This window comes from Phodopus roborovskii, unplaced genomic scaffold (assembly GCF_943737965.1).
Source record: "Phodopus roborovskii unplaced genomic scaffold, PHOROB, whole genome shotgun sequence".
Lineage (NCBI taxonomy): Eukaryota > Metazoa > Chordata > Mammalia > Rodentia > Cricetidae > Phodopus > Phodopus roborovskii.
In genome coordinates this window covers 49118859-49137280 of record NW_026126480.1, presented here as the reverse complement: position 1 = coordinate 49137280, position 18422 = coordinate 49118859, and the positions used below count along the sequence as shown (strand labels likewise).

General features: G+C 52.5%; 1 protein-coding gene across 1 annotated transcript in view; it reads right to left on the bottom strand.

The window, feature by feature from the left end:
- Muc2 (mucin 2, oligomeric mucus/gel-forming) overlaps nt 1-15895 on the bottom strand; it is a 31787-nt gene extending 15892 nt beyond the window's left edge. The window contains exons 1-32 of the mRNA XM_051193397.1: nt 15820-15895; nt 14857-15118; nt 13710-13824; nt 13228-13318; nt 13008-13117; nt 12657-12867; nt 12340-12465; nt 12000-12117; nt 11779-11917; nt 11497-11607; nt 11339-11408; nt 11011-11148; nt 10767-10928; nt 10148-10242; nt 9771-9897; nt 9142-9397; nt 8762-8814; nt 8545-8645; nt 8030-8184; nt 7640-7778; nt 7101-7208; nt 6847-7026; nt 6492-6731; nt 5358-5514; nt 5000-5131; nt 4418-4565; nt 3916-3956; nt 3280-3483; nt 1615-1935; nt 1275-1410; nt 703-1193; nt 466-528 (exon numbers count right to left, since the gene is read on the bottom strand). Of these exons, the coding sequence (XP_051049354.1) occupies nt 466-528; nt 703-1193; nt 1275-1410; nt 1615-1935; nt 3280-3483; nt 3916-3956; nt 4418-4565; nt 5000-5131; nt 5358-5514; nt 6492-6731; nt 6847-7026; nt 7101-7208; nt 7640-7778; nt 8030-8184; nt 8545-8645; nt 8762-8814; nt 9142-9397; nt 9771-9897; nt 10148-10242; nt 10767-10928; nt 11011-11148; nt 11339-11408; nt 11497-11607; nt 11779-11917; nt 12000-12117; nt 12340-12465; nt 12657-12867; nt 13008-13117; nt 13228-13318; nt 13710-13824; nt 14857-15118; nt 15820-15895 (4876 nt within the window). The remainder of the gene's footprint in view (nt 1-465; nt 529-702; nt 1194-1274; nt 1411-1614; nt 1936-3279; nt 3484-3915; nt 3957-4417; nt 4566-4999; nt 5132-5357; nt 5515-6491; nt 6732-6846; nt 7027-7100; nt 7209-7639; nt 7779-8029; nt 8185-8544; nt 8646-8761; nt 8815-9141; nt 9398-9770; nt 9898-10147; nt 10243-10766; nt 10929-11010; nt 11149-11338; nt 11409-11496; nt 11608-11778; nt 11918-11999; nt 12118-12339; nt 12466-12656; nt 12868-13007; nt 13118-13227; nt 13319-13709; nt 13825-14856; nt 15119-15819) is intronic.
- Nucleotides 15896-18422: the final 2527 nt, after the last annotated feature.

The following is an 18422-nucleotide window of genomic DNA, read 5'->3' as shown; positions in this document are numbered from 1 at the left end:
TCTCTGTGGTGGTAGATGTGGTTGAGGTCTCTGTGGTGGTAGGTGTTGGTGGTGGTGGTGTTGGTGTCACTATAGTAGAGGAAGGTGGACCTGTTTTCTCTGTGGTGGTAAATGTTGTGGTTGAAGTCTCTGTGGTGATAGGTGGTGGTGGTGTTGTAGTCACTGTAGTAGAGGAGGTTGAGACAGTTTTCTCTGTCGTGGTATATGTTTGAGTAGAAGTTCCTGTGTAGGGTGTTGTTGTCATAGTCTCTGTGATAGTAGATGTTGAGGTTGAGGTCTCTTTGGTGGTAGGTGTTGGTGTTGATGGTCTTGGAGTCACTGTAGTAGAGGAGATTGTACCAGTTGTCTCTTTGGTAGTAGATGTTGTGATTGAGGTCTCTGGAGTTGGCGTCACTGTGGTAGAGAAGGTTGGGCTAATTGTCTCTTTGGTGGTAGATGTTGTGGTTGGGGTCTCTGTGATTGGACTGACTGTAGTAGGGGTGGTTGGACCAGTTGTCTGTGTGGTGGTAGATATTTGAGTGGAGGTAACTGTGTAGGGTGTTGTTGTTATGGTTGTTGTGGCAGTAGATGTTGAGGTTGAGGTTTCTGATGTAGTAGATGTGGTTGTTGATGTCAGTTTGCTGGTAGATGTTGGGATAGAAGTCACTGTAGTGGTTGTTGAAGTTTGTGTGGTTGTCATAATGGGGGAGCATCCTGGGCTACAGCACTTACAGCAGTAAACATTGATTGCATAGTTGAAACACATGGGCATTCCTATCATCCCTTCTATTTTCTGATCTTCATTTTTACACACTAGCCCAACTTCTTTGTCACAAATTACTTTCTGTCCTATCTGATCAAGTGGTTTGTCAGAAAACATCGGAGATCTGCAGGATATGTTAGCTACTTCCCAGCCTGGTTCACAGGCATCTTCAATCAGTTCAATATCTCCACCTCCTGGACCATAGGTGGGTTTGCCAGAATCCTTCCAGCCAGTCCATTTGCAGTCTTCGATGCATGCAGTTGGTGGTTTTGTGGTGGTGGATAGAGTAGACACAGTTGATGAAATGGTAGGTGAGGTGCTTGGTGATGTGGCAGTCGAAGTTCCTTGTGAAGTGGTTGGTGAAGTTGTAGCAGAGGTGGTTGGTGAACTGTTAGGAGATGTGGTTGATGAAGGTGTTTGTGAGGTGGTAAATGAAGTCATTGGTGTAGTGGTAGATGAGGTGGTTGGTGTAGTGGTCAGTGAAGTGGTTGTTGAAATGACTGATGTAGTGGTAGGCAAGGTTGTTGGTGATGTGGAAGCTGAGCTAGATGGGGAAAGTGTTAAAGTGGTAGGTGAGGTTGTTGATGAAGTTGTAGATGAGGTTAGTGGGGAAGTTGTAGGTAAGGTGGTTGGTGAAGAGGTAGGTGGAGTTGTTGGTGAAGTAGTAGGTGAGGTTGTTGATGAAGTTGTAGATGAAGTCAGTGGGGAAGTTGTAGATGAGGTGGTTGGTGAAGAGGTAGGTGGAGTTGTTGGTGAAGTGGTAGGTGAGGTTGTTGATGAAGTTGTAGATGAAGTCAGTGGGGAAGTTGTAGATGAGGTGGTTGGTGAAGAGGTAGGTGGAGTTGTTGGTGAAGTGATAGGTGAGGTCATTGTTGAAGTTGTAGGTGAGATGGTTGGAGTAGTACAGTATTCCTCTGGGAAGCAACAGTTGACTCTTATCTCATAGTCATAACAAATGTCAAATACTCCTTTTCCATACTGGTCTTTGTTTTTGCAATCGAATCCAGCTGAGACATTACACTGTACCTCCTGGTCCAGCTCCTCCCAGCTGAGTTTGGGTTCTGTGGCTGACCTGCACTCAATGTCCACAGGAGCACTGCAGACGCTTTCAAAGGTCTCTCTATCACCATCATTATCACCTCTGCTAGGATGATCATTGTTAATCCAATCAGACCAGAAGCAGCAATGTGGTGCTAGGGAAGTAAAATTACATATAGATCATTCATGCTTGAGAGAGGCTATGATGATTCAGAGTCTTCTGTGACCTCTGTAGCCACCCAACAGATATACTTGCCCACCCCATAATCACCAAGGGACAGAGTTCAGAATAAACCCATATTTACAGTTGACAGACTATGACCCAGAGAGAGGGGGCCACCCAAGGCCATGTCTAAGTGGAATACAACCTGGTCTTAGAACCCCAGCTCAGTAGCCCTACCTTGGCAATACTGTGTGAGAAAAAAAAAAACTAACAAGAGATCCATCACTAAGGAAGAGTGTGAAAGGATCTTTGTCTATTCCTGACCCAGAACATAGTCATCCACACAGGTCAGGTCCCACCTCTGTGTCCATGGACTTGGCAAACAGTGAGTAAATATGCCTGTTATCTACAAGCAGATAAGTGCAGCCTGCCCTCACTTCTGCTTCTGAAGGAAGCTGGGAAGGACTTAAGATTTTTCTCTTCTTGGCCCTATTATCATGGGAAAGTATTGTTGATGTCACTTACTAGAAGTTGTTGGTGTAATGTTAGACAAGGAAAAAAGGAGGATATTACTGTACAGCTTAAGCTTATTTTTTAAAGCATGCTCTTGCTACATAGCCCTAGCCAGTCTGGAACTCTCTACATAAACTATAAGCCTCAAACTTATGGCAATCATCCTACTTCTGCTTCCCAAGTGCTGGTTGCAAGTGTGTTCCACCATGCTTAGCCTGCATTGTATGTGTACACATTTGTGTGTATACATGTGTTTGTAGATGCATATGTGAGTATAGAGACCAGAGGACAATCTCCAGTGTCATCCTCAAGAATGCCATCTACTTCCTTTCAGATGAAGTCTCCCATTCACCTGGAACTTGGCAATTAAGTTGTACTGGCTTGCCAGTGAGACCCAAGAATCCTACTGTCTCTATATCCCCAACAGTGGGAATACAAATGTATACCCACATGTCTGGCATTTTTACATGGCCTCTGGAGATTCAAACCATGTCCTCATGCCTGTGAAGCAAGTGCTTTGCCACCTGAGTCCCAAGCCCAGCCCAGGTCCCCCATATTACAGGTGTTCTTCCCTATGTCTGTCATACCCCTGACAGGTCACTCATCATAGACATGGTTTGAACTGGAACAAATGTAGAAGAGTTCAGAGAAATGTCAATGCCATCTAAATTCTCAGTTGACCTGATGAATACACAGGCCTGGCTCTGGCCCCCCAGAAGGAGAATCCATGCTGGATTCTCAAGAAGACAAAAGCCCTCAGAATAAGCCTCACCTTCAGTGGTGGTCATCGTGGCTGTGGAGGTGGCAGTGGCAGTGGCGGTGCCAGTAGTGGCGGTAGCAGTGGTTGTGGTTGTGGTTGTGGTTGTAGAGATGGGGGTAGTGGTGGAGATTGTGGTGAAGCTTGTCAGAGTGGATGGGGATGGTGTGGAGGAGGCACAAATATTGAAGTGTTTCTCCACTGTCCCATTGGGGCCGCAGATCTCCAAGTAGCAGAAGACACCATCCTGGGTCTGGTTAATAATCTTCCCTGCACAGAGGATATGGGGCCATCAAACCAATGGAAAACACAGACTTTCAAAGCTTCCCCAGTTTATCACATGTAAGGGGAAAGTGGGGACATATTCCATCAGGACTATATCCTTAGAACCTCTCACTTTGAAGAAAAAGCCCCATTGGAACCCAGAGATGATGAGTCCAGAACCCAGATGAGAGATACACTAGAAATTCCCCGTAGGGTACCACTCCCATTAGAGAAAAGAAACAAAGATGTGTAGTGTGATTCCCTCAGACTTGCTGCACAGCTCAGCAAGTTGAATCTGGAACCTGGGCAACATAAAAAAAAAAAAAAAAAATAGAGGCCAGGAGGAAACCAATCCCTACCCGAGTCTAGGTCTCATGGGCTTCCTGGATTGGGACCTCTAACCCTCTACCTCCAGGATCCCAGCAGAGGGCAGCTTACCTTCATCTGGATGGCAGGTGATCTCTGAGTTGTTGCATATACTGAAAAGAAAGTATAGATGCTACAAGTCCTCCCCATACCCTCCCTGCTCACAGACACCATATGCCCATCTCCCTGTGCTTGGGCCCAAAGCCCCAAACATGAGCTACAAAGGAACCCCACCCATTGGGTTCTAAACGTGGCCAACCAGATGAGGTGAAGCAAGCTAAGAAAAAGCTGAGCCAAGAGGATGGGGTGAGATCAAAAGGCCTTCATACCCCTAAGGACAGGAACTAGCACCTCTGTTCCCTAGCTCCTATGACCATATGTGTATATATGTGGCTAAGAGAGCCATGTATGTGTGCTTGCATGTGCATATGCACCTAACCGGAGTGACCACAATTCCATGTATCTGACCATGATGTGTGTGTGTGTGTGTGTGTGTGTGTGTGCGCGTGCGCGCGCGCGTGCGCACGCACGTGCGCCAACCTTTTCTATACCCTATGCAATGCAGGCTCAGTACCAAGACATGCAGATATCCTCAGTGGGAACAGATTCGTTGAGTTGGTAGCGAGTGTCCTCAATATAGCAGCCACACATGTCCTCAGTGACACATTTCTTCTGGTCCTCATCATAGATGGGCCTGTCCTTAGGGCACCGAGGATAGCAGCCTAGTGGGTATAGGGAATGGGGTTTACACCACCATGGAGAACTGGGTCCCTGATCTACCAGACCTTTCCTCATTAGCCCCACCCCATCTGGTGTTTTGCTTGGAGATGTTCATCTATGAAGACCAAGAGTCAGAAGACAAGGTTTGTGCCTTCCCTGCCACTAAGGCATTCTGCTCTGCACACACCCGAGTGGTTCCCACCCATGAGTTAGCATGCTTCTTTGTCACCTCTTCAAGAGGCAGGTCCTTAGCTGGGTTCCTAGGTCCCAGGTCAGTGAGAAGACGATAATGAAGTGAACCTTGTCCCCTAAGCCAAGCCTCTTAGCCCTTGGCCATCTCTCTAACATCCCATGTATCTCCAGCTAATGGTAGCCCTCAGCCTGACAGGGGACTGCCCCTTAGCAGCTACCTCCCTGAAGGGCTATGCCTCCTCACCCTCCAGGTGGGACACAGAGATGTTGGAGTGAATGCCATTGATGGTCCTACAGGTCTCAAAGCTGCGGTTCCCACATGGTTCATAGTGCCATTCACACTCATTGGGGGGGTTGTAGTAATCACAGAATATGGCTAGAGGGAGAGAGAACAGAGACATGATCAGGCTTGGGAGCATACAAGTGGGCACTTAAGTGAGCCTGCATCAGGAGATGTGATCAAGAACAGGTCCAGTCAGCTCCTACCAACACAAGCCTCACTATGCCCCAAAAAAAGGATACCTGGGAACAAGTATGGGATAGGTGGTATTCAGTTATCACTTGCATGGGGAAGGAAGATGCTGTCTGCCATAGATACTCACGGCATAGGTCCGGCGTCCTCCAGAACACACAGGCCTCTGCCTTGGTGCACTCCTGAGCATAGGAGGCCACAGCGGAGCAAAAACACTCACAGTCACCACCCGTGTCACAAGAGCAAGAGTCATGCACACAGGCCTCATAGAACACCGTGGGGTCCACCTAGGAAGAAGACGTCAATGTGCCCAAGGCCCACACTGCCCATACAGGGCCTGGAATTCAGGACATGAAGCTGGCCCAGGGCCTCAGAGTAGCTGATGGAGGGAGGGCACTCACATTCAGGACACCCTGTCCAACAGATCTGTCATCCATCCCCTGAGTGGCTCAAGATGACAATTCTAAAACTGGCCCTCCCCCTGCTACCTTCTAGGCTCTAACAAAATGTCGTTTCTCTCCCTCCCTGATGAGCATGTAATTAGAGCAAAGGAGGTCAGAGTCTACCCAGGAATCTCAGAGAGAAAGGTTGATCATCTAATTACAGACTCAAAAAACCAAATGTACGGAATTAAAGAACAAATACCCCATGGTGGTACAGCAACGTGCCTCCAAGTATCCTTAGCCTACTTGGAGAGGGCAGGAGCCCGAAAAACAAACATAGCAAGACTAGTAGGCTATATCCCTCTCATGGCCACAGTCATGCTCATCAATCTCTTTCAGCGGCCCCAACCATGGCCCTAACCACAACCACAATACACCTACAATGGGACTCCACCTGCAGAGCCCACGGTCCACACACATCTGTGCCCCTGCCTGCATTTGTGGCCCTCCCATGCCTTCAGCCATGCCTTTCCTGTGACCCTGCCCATGCCTTCAGCCATGCCTGTCCTGTGACCCTGCCCATGCCTTCAGCCATGCCTTTCCTGTGACCCTGCCCATGCCTTCAGCCATGCCTGTCCTGTGACCCTGCCCATGCCTTCAGCCATGCCTTTCCTGTGACCCTGCCCATGCCTTCAGCCATGCCTTTCCTGTGACCCTGCCCATGCCTTCAGCCATGCCTTTCCTGTGGCCCTGCCCATGCCTTCAGCCATGCCTGTCCTGTGACCCTGCCCATGCCTTCAGCCATGCCTGTCCTGTGACCCTGCCCATGCCTTCAGCCATGCCTGTCCTGTGACCTTGCCCATGCCTTCAGGCCCACCTACCTTGCTATGACACCCTTTGAATACACCACTCTTGATAATGCTGCACTGTTTCTCTGCCCAGGAGCGACGGTGTGGGTTCAGGCTGCAGGGGTCTGGGGTGTGGTTCACATCTGGGCACGTGGGAGCTTCCTTCCAGCTATTCCCAAAGTCTAGCTCGCTGGTCACCACCATGTGGTCCCGAGTGGTGAAGTCATTTTTGGTCTGGTCATCAAAGTTCCCACACAGACCACAGACAGTGCCCTACCGGAGGAAAGACAAGTCTCCAGCTTGACAGTCTTGAGATAGGTGACAGTAGCATCCCACAGGGTCTGTGCTGGGAGCAGCCCACAACATGGCTGACATCTTGGTGGCTCACCTTGTAAGAAGGGGCCAGCTTGATGAAGATGGTGGTCCTCTTGTCCCAGATAACAATAATACCAGAGCTGGCTTCCACCACCAGGTACAGACCCACTTCCCGTGTGATGTAGGGCACATGGTGTCCCTCCTCCAACTGCTTTACCACACGGTGTTTATCCACCAACTTCAGCTCTGTTCCCTATCCAGAGAAAAGGATGGTCACTGACCATGTCCAAGGGCTCCCAAGAGATCCCAGAAACCAGCAGCACTCACCCCTATAAAGATCTTTATGGCCTTGGAGCAGGTAACACCTGTGGTGCCGCAGGGGACATTCTCGGTGATAATGCTGAAGGAGCCAGTAGAGTTCTGGCCACAGTAGTCCTGGGGGCCAACAAGACAGTGTCAGCCAAGAAAGCCAGGACACAGGTGCCAACCCCAGTTGGCAAAGGTAAAGCCACCCCTGAGTAGAAAACATTCTGCCTTTCTCCATCTGGGATTCAAGTCCCTAACTCAAACCTCACCCAGCCAAATCTTCTGTTGTCTGGAGATGATGAAGCCATACAAAGGACAGAAGGGACAGTAGTTGGGCCACACACACACACACACACACACACACACACACGGGGGGGGGGCTTTCTCAATACCCCCATCCCCATGAGGGAAGAGAGGGATTTACACCCTCTCTACTCTCTAGGAGTGCAAATCCTGGCAGTATGGGTCCCAGTGTGAGGAAGGGCTAGCTCTCCCCACCCCCAAGGGCCCTGTTCCGCATCTCAGGGAAGTCCCCTTCCTGGAGAGGTTCACAATCGCACCTGGACAGCCACATAGGAGCAGTGTCCATCAAAGTCATAGTGTTTTCCATCGAAGGTGATGTAATGGCCACTCCCGTAGATAGAGCAGGTACTGTGGCATGCATACTGGGTGCACTCCCAGCGTCCTTTCTGGCAGGTACTGAGGAGAAAGGTAGAGGAGCCTGAAGGGCCTGAGGCCAAGACTCCCACCTGTCCTCAGAGAGTGGCATAGGTAAGGCCCTGGACGCTGTGGCAATAGCCCCTGAGGCGGTTCACATAGGACCTGGCCTATGAGTGACCTCTGGGCCAGGGGTAGACACAAGACTCACTCTGTCAACAGAGTGGGGACCTTCTTGTACCCCCACAAAACGAGTCCCGTCCCTCCAATGCAGCCTGACTGGGCCAGCTCACCAGGTGTTATTACAGTCCAGTTTGATCTTGTCCCCAGGATTGTACAGGTCTTTGTTGTGGATGCAGGGACAATCCTTCTCCTCCACACAGTTACCACGGCCATCATCCAGCTTCTCATCGGGACACACACAGCCGCTGATACACTCTGTATGGTACTGGATTAAGAAAGGCTAGGATGAGGGCCAAGCCTTCCTTGAGGGGTCAAGTGCCCACGTGAGAAGATTTAAGTGTCCTGGACTCCCCAACTTCTTCTCCACTCTCCTAAAACCCCTCCCTTCAAGCTCATCCTGGTCAGGGAGACCAGGGAGGGTTGCTGGTCAAGGCCCCTAGGCTGAACTCTGCACTGCTGAAAGTCACAGGGCCACAGGGACTATCAATAGATGCAGGTGTGTGTAAGACTCAGCCCCCAGCCCAGTGAGCTGGCAGTGTGGGAGTCTGCCTAGCCCACCCAGTTAACTCAGGCATCCAGAATGCCCCCAACCAGCCCAACCACAGCAGCCCTCCCTGGCACTCACATAGCCAGCCACCAGTGTCTGGCAACTAGTGGGGCGGGGTTTCCGGGTGGCCAGAGCAGTCAAGTTGTTGCAATCCACAAGGATTTTGGGGTGCTCACAGCCTGTGGGGTCAAGAAGTCTGTCTTAGCTCAAGATAAATTCAGGGTACCAGGTAAGTAGGGAGGGGAAACAAGACTCAGACTGGTGGCCACACTTGGACAGCATCTGTGAAACTTACTGTGGCCAATCAGTTTGACCTGGGTGCACTGCAGCCTCCCGTTCCGGCAAATGCTGTGAGAGAGAAGTGGGACAGGGTGAATGGGGCCCAGTCCACTCCCAGAATCTCACCTCTGTCACCCCTGCACCATTTGAGAGCCTCCAGTCCCACAGGTAGAGCCTCTCAGTTTTTCACTTGGGGTAGAGATTCAAGAGCAGCCCCCCCCCTCCGCCTTGTGGACCCCTTACCGAGTCCAGGGCACTCACCAGCGCTCAGCCTTGTGGACCCCTTAGCGAGTCCAGGGCACTCACCAGCGCTCCGCCTTGTGGACCCCTTAGCGAGTCCAGGGCACTCACCAGCGCTCTGCCTTGTGGACCCCTTACCGAGTCCAGGGCACTCACCAGCGCTCCTCTTGCCTCAGGATCACATCTCCTGCCTCCAGGTAAAGACCATGGTGGTAGCAGGAGCACTTCGCCAGGGGCACACAGCGGCCCTTCTCATCCATGAAGGTATGGTCAGGGCAACCACAGCCTTCCACAGGTGCAAATCCCTTGAGGCAGTGGCTGTCACCCTCTGAGAGAGAGCGGCAGGTCTGCTGGCAAGTGGTCAGGTTGTACAGGAAGATCTGTGAGCTGGGGCAAGCGTGCACATCTTTGTCTGCAGAGGAAACCACAGGAGTAAGGGACAATGGCACTGAACTCCAACTACTGTCCCTATGGGCTGTCACTGAGCGTCTCCCCCCACCAGGACTACAGAGAGAGGGCAGTCACACTGGGAACCCCTCCCAGGCTCCTGAACTCAGCTGCCACAGCTGTGGCCATCCCATAGTCCATCTCTGCAGAATTCTGCTCCATGCTGCAAACAGAGCCTCAAAGGTCAGGTAAGTCTGCTGCTTCTGGCAGAAGCTGGGAGGCAGCTACAACTGGCCCCTCTCCCTGGACTGACTGTGCTCAGGGCCCCCAGCCCCCATCCCATGGAGTTCTATGTCTGGATCACTATCCTAGGAAGCAGCCAGTGGGGAAGCACTCACTGCAGACACTCTCTCGCCAGCCCCACAGCATGACACCCTTGGCAGCACAGGCACGGGCATAGGAAGACAGAGCTGCACACATGCAGTCCTCGTTGTTCTGACAGTTGCATGTGTCATATTTGCATCTCTAGGAGGCAAACCAAAGTAACAGTGAGGTGAGGAAGCCAGGTGCATGGCACTAGCACCCTGTGCACTCACGTGAGCATAAACGTTCACCCATGCCAGCACTCAGGCACACACACACACACACACACACACACACACACACACACACACACACACACTCACAGGCTCAGCCAGGTGGCCTGGGCACATATTGCTAGCTCTAAGGACACTGCATGCAACATTGAGTATGTAGAGTTGGGGGATGAACTCACCTTGTAGTATTCAGTGGGATCCACAGCCAAGTGGCACCTGGCAAAAGGGGTCTCCGACCTCTTCAGTAGGGAACACCAGTGCTCAGCATAATTGGCTAGGGAGTGGGTCAGAACCTTAGCACGGCCAGGCTCCCTTCTCATACCCTGAGCCTAAAAGTCTGATCACCCAGGGGGGAGGCGACACAGTCTCCTGTGTAACCCTTCCTCCCTCCCATCATAACTCCTGGCAGCTATCAATCAGCAAAATGACACCTTTTTGTATAACACCTCCTCCCTTCCTCAATCCCAGGGGGCTAGAAATCTTCAAATATGATTGAGACGTGGGTAGGGGGGCGTGTTGCCCTAGCATTAGGCCAGGCCTAATGAGAGCCACTACCCAGCAGTTAGCATGACCAGCCCATCTACTTTGTCATTTGGAAAGCTGCCAGCATGGGGCCACTCTAAACTAACCGAACAGCAGATGGATGTGCTGGTCCCCAGCGCCGTGGACCATGTGACCTCCACCCACCCCTCCATCCACATTCTATGCCCCCATCAGAAGTCCCATCTGCTCGAGGACAGTACTGGCCAGAACTCTGTCCTAGACAAGCCAGTGGACAGCAACCCTGAACCTTACCACTCTCAATGTTGAGGGAACAGGGATCATCTAGCCAGTCTAGCTTGTCATGGCAGCTTGATTGGGCCTTCCAGGTATTGGCAAAGCCGGCACCAGTGGCCTCCACCAGCCCCCCAGATGTCATGAAGTCATCACTTTCCAAGCCATTGAAGTTCCCACAGAGACCTAAAGGGCCAGGGCAGGGTTAGGAAGGATTGGTGGTGGGGCAGGGCCCTCAGGGGACTTTTTGAGGGATAAGACCACTCACCCTGCACCTGTCCCTGTGCATCCTGGTCCAGAGTCACAAAAAGTTGCATGACTGGGACCAACTGAACCTGTAGCCGCAGCCCGAACACCGTGTTCACAACAATGTGGTAGGAGGAGGGTCGGAAGATGGAGAAGCTTGCTGTAAGACAAGGACATGGTGAAAGATAGCAGAGCTCCTGGGTTCCACCTTACTATCTGGTGGGATGCCCACCATCCCCTCCCCTGCCACCAGCAGGGGCCCAAGGATAAAGCCAATGTCCTAGGCTGTCTAAGTCCCGACTGGCTCTGTTAACTGGCAGCAGCTCAGGACCCCTCCCTGAGCCACTCACCTGCCACATGGGGCAGGGTCACCTCCAGCTCATTGAGCAACACGCTGCCACCTGATTTGAAGACCACCACCTGCAAGAAATGTCACAGGTGCATAGAGGTGAGAGTGACTGCATGCAGGACCCAGGCATGCTGGGAATGGAGAGCAGGGAGCACTCACATTCTTCTTCTTGTCAGTCAACAGCACTACAGTCTTCAGGCAGGTCTGCTTATCTGTAGAGCCGCAGGGGGCCAGCTCACCAAGGAGAGCATAGGAGTCATTATGGTTGCCCTGCATGGGGAAGGGTAGTACAGTTAGTGAGGATCCGACCACCTCCTACACCCTAGAACCCCACTTTTCATACTGTCTCTAAGAGCAGCAGCACCCACCACCCCAGGAAGACCCAGTCTTTCCATCCTCCCCAGAGGGCTCCCATCCATCCTAGTAGCCTGATCTGCCTACCTTGGTCAGGACATAGTAGCAGTCCCCGTGAAAGGTAAACTTTTTTCCATCAAAGGTGGTGATGTGGGAGCCACCTTCCAGGGCGCAAGTCTCAGGGCAAGGCAGGTCTTTACACTCCCAGCGACCAGCATTGCAGACACTGCCCAGAAGCAGGACACAGGGACAAGACTCAGTGACACCCCAGCCTGCCTGACCCCCAAGCTCTGTGCCCTGAGACTTACCACTGCTCACAGTCATTGGTGATCTCCTGGCCTGGCATATAGAGATGCCCATGCAGCTTGCAGTGGCACTGGCTCACAGGGATGCAGCCACTGCCCGTGATGTCATCATATACAGTGCCTGTGGTAGCCAGAGATGTAAGCTTATCCTGGAAACCTCAGGAAGTGCCAGCTTCCCCCCAAAGAGAGGCTGCCAGTCAGACCACCACCTACAAGCATCTGGACCCCTACTCTGTCGATGGTGATGCTCATCTCCCAGCCCTTAGGGTTCTTGGGAGGGTACTACTCCTCCCTTCCTGTTCCCCACCCAGTCTCTGGAACAAGGGTCTTCCAGAGCATGTACCTTCTGGGCAGAAACAGCCATCCATGTAATGTTCTTCACACAAGCTGCTGACCTCCAGATGTGAGCAGGTGTCCACACAAGGAGAGCTGCTCTCCAGGTACACCATGTTACCAGGGCATTTCTTGGCTAGAAGCAAAGTCAGCACCATCAATCCACAAATAAGGAGCTAACAGAGTGCCAAGGCCACTGGCAAATAGTGTCTGGGTGCTTGACACAGACATGGATCCCACCAGGGGCTCCTTAAACCCAGGGATGCTCACACTGACCACGATGTGAGTGCCCCCCCCCAAGCATCCCATGGGTCACCAGCTACTTACGGCAGAGTGAGGCAGTCCTCCAGTTCTGAGGTCTGCCGCCTGCATGGGAGCATTGGCGGGAGAACTCAGCAAGGGTGCTGCACTCGCAGGCGCTACCCTGAGGACAGTGGCAGCGGTCCTGCATGCAAGCGCGCACATACAACTCCACTGGCACCCGGGCCTGGCAGTCCTCAAAGGCTGTGGAGGTCAACAGCCTCTCACACTCAGCTCGCTGAAGAGACAGACATGAATGTGGACAGATTCACACCCCTGTTCACACCCCTTCTTCCCTCCCCTTGTAGCATAGGGATCCCCAACAAAGGCCAGCAAGTACAGGTTCCCTGAGAGCCAGGGTCCCCAGCAGTGACTCACATGCTCAGAGCAGGACTCTGGCTCTTGCACCACCTCAGGGTCCTCACACTCAGCCTCAGGCTTGTTGATCTTCTGCATGTTCCCAAACTCAATGGCACTGTATTGTATGCCTAGGAATACGGCTGATCAGCAGTGGTCCGGGGGGGGGGGGGGGGGGGGGGGGGGGGAACCTGCAGCCTCACCCCTGCCTTCCTCTCAACAAGCTCAGCCCAGCACTCACCTTCACTGAGGAACTCATAATAGGTCTGCATGCCATTGAAGTCCCCACAGAGGCCACAGGTGTGGTTCTGGAACCGGCTGTCCAGTTCTAGCTATTAAGGGGGAAGGGAGGGCAGGTGAGCAGACCTCAGGGCCCAGCACAGCTTCCAGAGCCCCTAGGTCTAGGCAACTTCTCCAACAGGGCAGGGCAGGAGGAGGGTAGGAATCAGCAACCAGGAAGGATCCTTCAGGGTAGTATGCCAAAATGCAGTCACTAAGAGACAGAGACCAATCACTGCATATATGGCACAGACAGCCCCTCCCAGGCCCGACCAATGGAAACAATCGTACCGATCACTGTCTCCTGCAGCCTGCTCTACCACATAGGATCCTATTCCAATTGTGAAGTGTGGGTCCCCCAAGCCTGCCCTTCTATGGAGCCACTAAGCCTCTGGCCAGATAGAGGAGCCCCACCACCTCAAAGCCTAGGATACTGGTGCCCACCATGAGAGCATCTTCCCGGTTCCACATGAGGGAGAGGCCGGCACGGGAGTAGACCTTGGTGTAGGCATCGTTCTTCTCAATGAGGAGCCCGGAGCTGTAGTGTGGGGTGCTGACCCTGTGGGGACCACTATGGGGTCACTCACCAAACCACCATACCAGAACCCACCCACTCGCCCTCCTGAGGGTTCTGTTGTCCACATGGTCCTGAAGGAATTATCTGGGTGAAGACAGCCCCAGCCTGGCTCCTTAGTTGGTCAGCATGTTCTCATTTGGGGCCACAGACTTAGCCAAGCTCCAGGAAGAGGCCAGAGAGTCAGGCAGAAGCCTTGGCAATGGCCAGAGAACCCTTGTCCAGAATGAGGTTGATTTCCTTGGAGCAGGGCCAGGCTCTCCTGCCTATTTTCCTTCCCATACCCTCTCTGAGTCCAAAACATAGGCCCTTCTCAGGAGCCCTAAAGGATGGGATATATTGGGAACTGAGTGCCCAACCCTCTCCAAGCCCTTTGTTCAGAGGTATTTGCTCACAAAATCTGCCAGGTGGGACTCTCAACTCCAGCCCAGACCATTATCCAGAGCTGTCCTAATGCCAGGACTCCATCCCACTCCTGTGTTGGCCTGGAACTGCCAAACCCCATCCTCTGAACCCCATCCCTCATACCCAACCCACACATGACAGCATGGTCCAGCAGACCAGGCAAAGTAAGGGAACGCTGGCAGAGCCCAGTGCAGGACCCAGAAACCCCTGCCGCAGGAAAAGAGCAAATCCCCAGCAGGGTGAACCTGCAAAACAGGAATGCATTTAAGAGGACCTCATTGTTACAGACAATGCCAGGGAACAATAGGGCTGGCCAAGCAGCTGCTCCTTTCTGAGCTTCTGCAACTTTAGCCTGGAGGACAGGCTCTGGCAGCCATTCCAACTGAATTGGCCCCCAGGGAAAGTCTTCAGGGGACTTGCATTCACCCAAGACCCTTGTCTACAGAGGGGACTTAAACCTCACAGCACTCCTATTAGCCATGTGCAGAGCAGAAGAGAGTATCATGGAGGCTGGCTAATTTATACAAATTGTTCAGGGGTGAACTTGCTCCAAGGAGCCAGAAGCAACCTCTAGCTGCTGGGTAACGGGAGACAGCTACTAATCCCACTCACATGGCCCCATTCACCACTGCCAGCTTGTGGGTGAGGTAGATGGTGTCGTCCTTAACAGTAATCAGGATGGACTCTATCTGGGGGTGACCCCCAGCCTGGCCCAAGCCCCGCTTCAGGTGCACAGCAAATTCCTTGTAGGAGTCTCGGCAGTCAGAAGCAAAGTTGTAATCACAGAGGCCAGGGAATCGGAAGACATCGCCATCAAAGGTTTTGTAGTGGAAGTCGCCCCAGGTGCTGCAGACATGGTTTCGGGATCTGGCTTCTGGGAGAGCAGTAGGGATTCAAGGTGAGACACCCAAGTCCCAGGAGGGCTCCCCTAAGCCCATTCTCCAAGTCAACCCCAGGGTTACACATGTGGGGCTCCAGACCGGAGTTTCTGGCCAAGATGGTGTCCCCTGCATAAGTAGTCTGCTAAATATTGGTGACCCTTCTACAGAGACTCTCAGACAGGGTGCTAGCTAGTGTGGAATGCAAGCAGGTAGTAAAGGCAGAGAGGCCTTTGGGCAGTCTGGTCACTGTCTACCTGTACACCTACCTGCCCTCGACTGATGCTCCATTTAGTCCCCCTCCACCCACCCCTTCAAGAGACTGGGCTGGGTCCCTCATTCTTCAGGAGTCCCCACTTGGACATCTCCCACCCATAGCTTTGTCCTGATGGGATGGGACATAGCCCATTCCCCAGAGGCACTGTCTTGAAGAAGGTTCCCTTATATCTGGAGCTGTTCTAAACTTGGCTTCTCCTAGATATCCAATGCTTCCCCCACTCCCACGGACAATGGTCACTCAGAGATTCCAGCTTCTCGTCCACCTGGTGCAGAACCCTGAATGTTCAACCTCAGAGTAATGGTGAGAGACCCAAGACCCCAGTCCAACTGGAGTGACTCTGACTGGGGACCACCTCCTATTTCAGGCACCCCTTACTAATGCCCTGGGCTTCCCAGCCCAGTTCACCCAGTCCCTTACCTTTCTGGAGCTCCGAGCCCCAGGCTAAGGCCAGGACGAGGCACACAGCCACCAGACGAGCTAGTGGCAGCCCCATGGTGGCTCAGGAGGGTGGCACAGGAGAGCATCCCAGGACAGGGGTCCAGGACTTATATGCCCAGCAGGCATCCGAGGGCGGGAGGACAAGGGAGGTGCAAAGGGTGGGTGGGGCATTTGCTGAGTTATCAGGAAAACAGCTGTGGGGGCTCCTGGGTCCCCGTAAGGAAATATTGATTCGGGTTATCTAAGTTTATCTTTATATGACTCCCTGGGTAAACTTGGCCTTCCTCAGGATGTCACAGCCTCAATTATCCCAATGCCAGCACACACCCCAAGTGAACTCCATTTCTTTAAGTTACAAGCCAAGCCAGTCTCAGGTTGGGAGAGGCAGAAGGTCCCTGCAGGAATTACATCCCATGAAGCTCTGCCATATCCCCCTAACTGCCCCCCCCAGGCCAGCCCAGCACACTCCAATACAGCCCAGGCAGAATAAGGAGCCTCCAAGTCTACCAACTTCTCGTCTATTTCTCCACGAGTCGCATAGGCTGAGACAACCATGACTCCCGAAGCACCTCAGCTCATGTCACCAGTGTGGCAGGAATCAAGACTCCAGAGAGGGGCATCTGACCCTAGTCCATGATCCACCTCAAAGGCAAGGAGCAGTGGGGACTGGGGCCATCTGTCCCTGGGGAGCCTGCTGTACTCTGCAGGGCCCAGCTAAGTCCGCTCTCTAATCCCTTTATTTTCCCAGGCTCTGCCAGTCTCTGGAATTACATGTAATTAGAACTTGGACAGCCCTCAGCCCAGGCAACAACCCTTATTGGAATCACATTCCCTGGTGCAAGAGCAAGTGGCCTGAGGCCTGGAGTGGCCACTCTGGGAGAATGGGGTCTGTCTGAGCAGAGAGGTTAGCCCCAGCCCCAGCCCCAGCAGGTCTCATCCCTGCAGTCTCCTGAGGCTAACACTCCTCCTAAGGACATGTATGCTCAGGCAGCTGTCCTATTCCCCAGCCACAGCTAATATTCAAGGATGTGTTTCTGCCCCCAGAAGAGCAGGGGCCCTGGTGATCCTCAGTTCCCCTGGGCTTAACCCAAAGCTGCAGCTGCCTCGCCAGTGTCTGGAAATGACTCCCACAATCAGGATGCAGCATTGGAGCTGGGGAAAATAAAAAACTGCAAACATGCACCTATGAGACACACCAGTTCCCAAGGTTCACATAAGAGTGGAGATGCACAGGTGGCCATCCATGCTGGAGCTGGAGTGTAAACTGAGATCTAGGGAACCCCCCCAACTCCATATTTTCATCTTCCTGAAAACAATGATAGGTCCTGACTTTGGGTAGAGTACACACAGTGAATTTGGTCACAAGGTACCTCAAGCTCCAATTCAGTCCCCAAGTTCCAGAAATGAGTGAGAAAAAATGCATTAAATGGTCACAGGCTCCCTAAATGGTGAATGGTATCTCCTTTCCTAGGCTATCATTCTGCCCTTCCAGGCTCTGCACAAAAGCCACATCCTGGGCTAGAGAAACAGTACTGTTAGTGATAGAACCAGTCCTGTGATGTCACCCACTTAGACCACCAGAACTTGCACGCCATCCCAGCTGGAGCCTGAAAGGGGTCTATGCAGTACAAAGACATCAAAAATAAGAGTGACCGCCAGCCAGGACATGTGTGGAAAACACTCTTCCCATCTCACTGTTCCCAGCAGCTCCAGCTTTTTCTGTCCTCCCTACTGTATGTAGCTCAGGCATGTGGGAGAACCTGAGTGTAGCCTGAGCCCAAAAAATAGGGATTATGGAACTAGACCAGCTGGTCCAAGGAAACCATTGTTTGACTTCCCTATAGGTGGGCCCCTCAGGCTGGCACCATGCCCCAGGGAAACCCAAGGATGGACCAGGCCCCAAAAACTTGTGGTTTTCTATGCCATGCTCTCTCTGCTATGAAGGGAGTCAGAGAAATCCTGGCCAGACTCGTGATGTCCAGCACAGACACCCAGCTGAATTCTGAGAATCTGGGTCCTCTCTGAATGGACGAAGTAAGTCCTCCCTGGATAGAAGAAGTAGGTTCTCCCTGGGACACCCCTGGGTAGAGGTCAACACTGTATTCCCATTAGATGAAGCAGTGGTGATGACCTCTGGGTCCATTGCCAGATATCAAGCGATTTATGTGAGCTTTGATGTCAGACAGCCCAACATATGACTGGGTACAGTGGCCAAGCCGTAACCCTAGTGGTTTAAGGAGCTGGTGTAAGGGCAAATGGCAGTGAGGGTTCTGTCAAGTTCAAATGGCTTCATCACCTGCTTTTCAGCCACCAACTCTGGTAATGAAGGATGAAGACAAGGACAGCCAAGGTTGGGGGCAGGCCAAGGCTTTGCAATAAGATAAACATGAACTGGAAAGCACTGAGTGGCCACACAAAGGCCAACACACATGTAGACAGATTCTCAGGCCATACTGAATGTGGTAAGCACAAAGATGATGACTTTATCCACCTGATCGATCCCTTCTCTGTGCTGAGGTCTGATGGGCAGCCATCGCAGACCTTGAAGCTCAGTTTCCTACTCTTGGCCCCAGAGGCCCCTA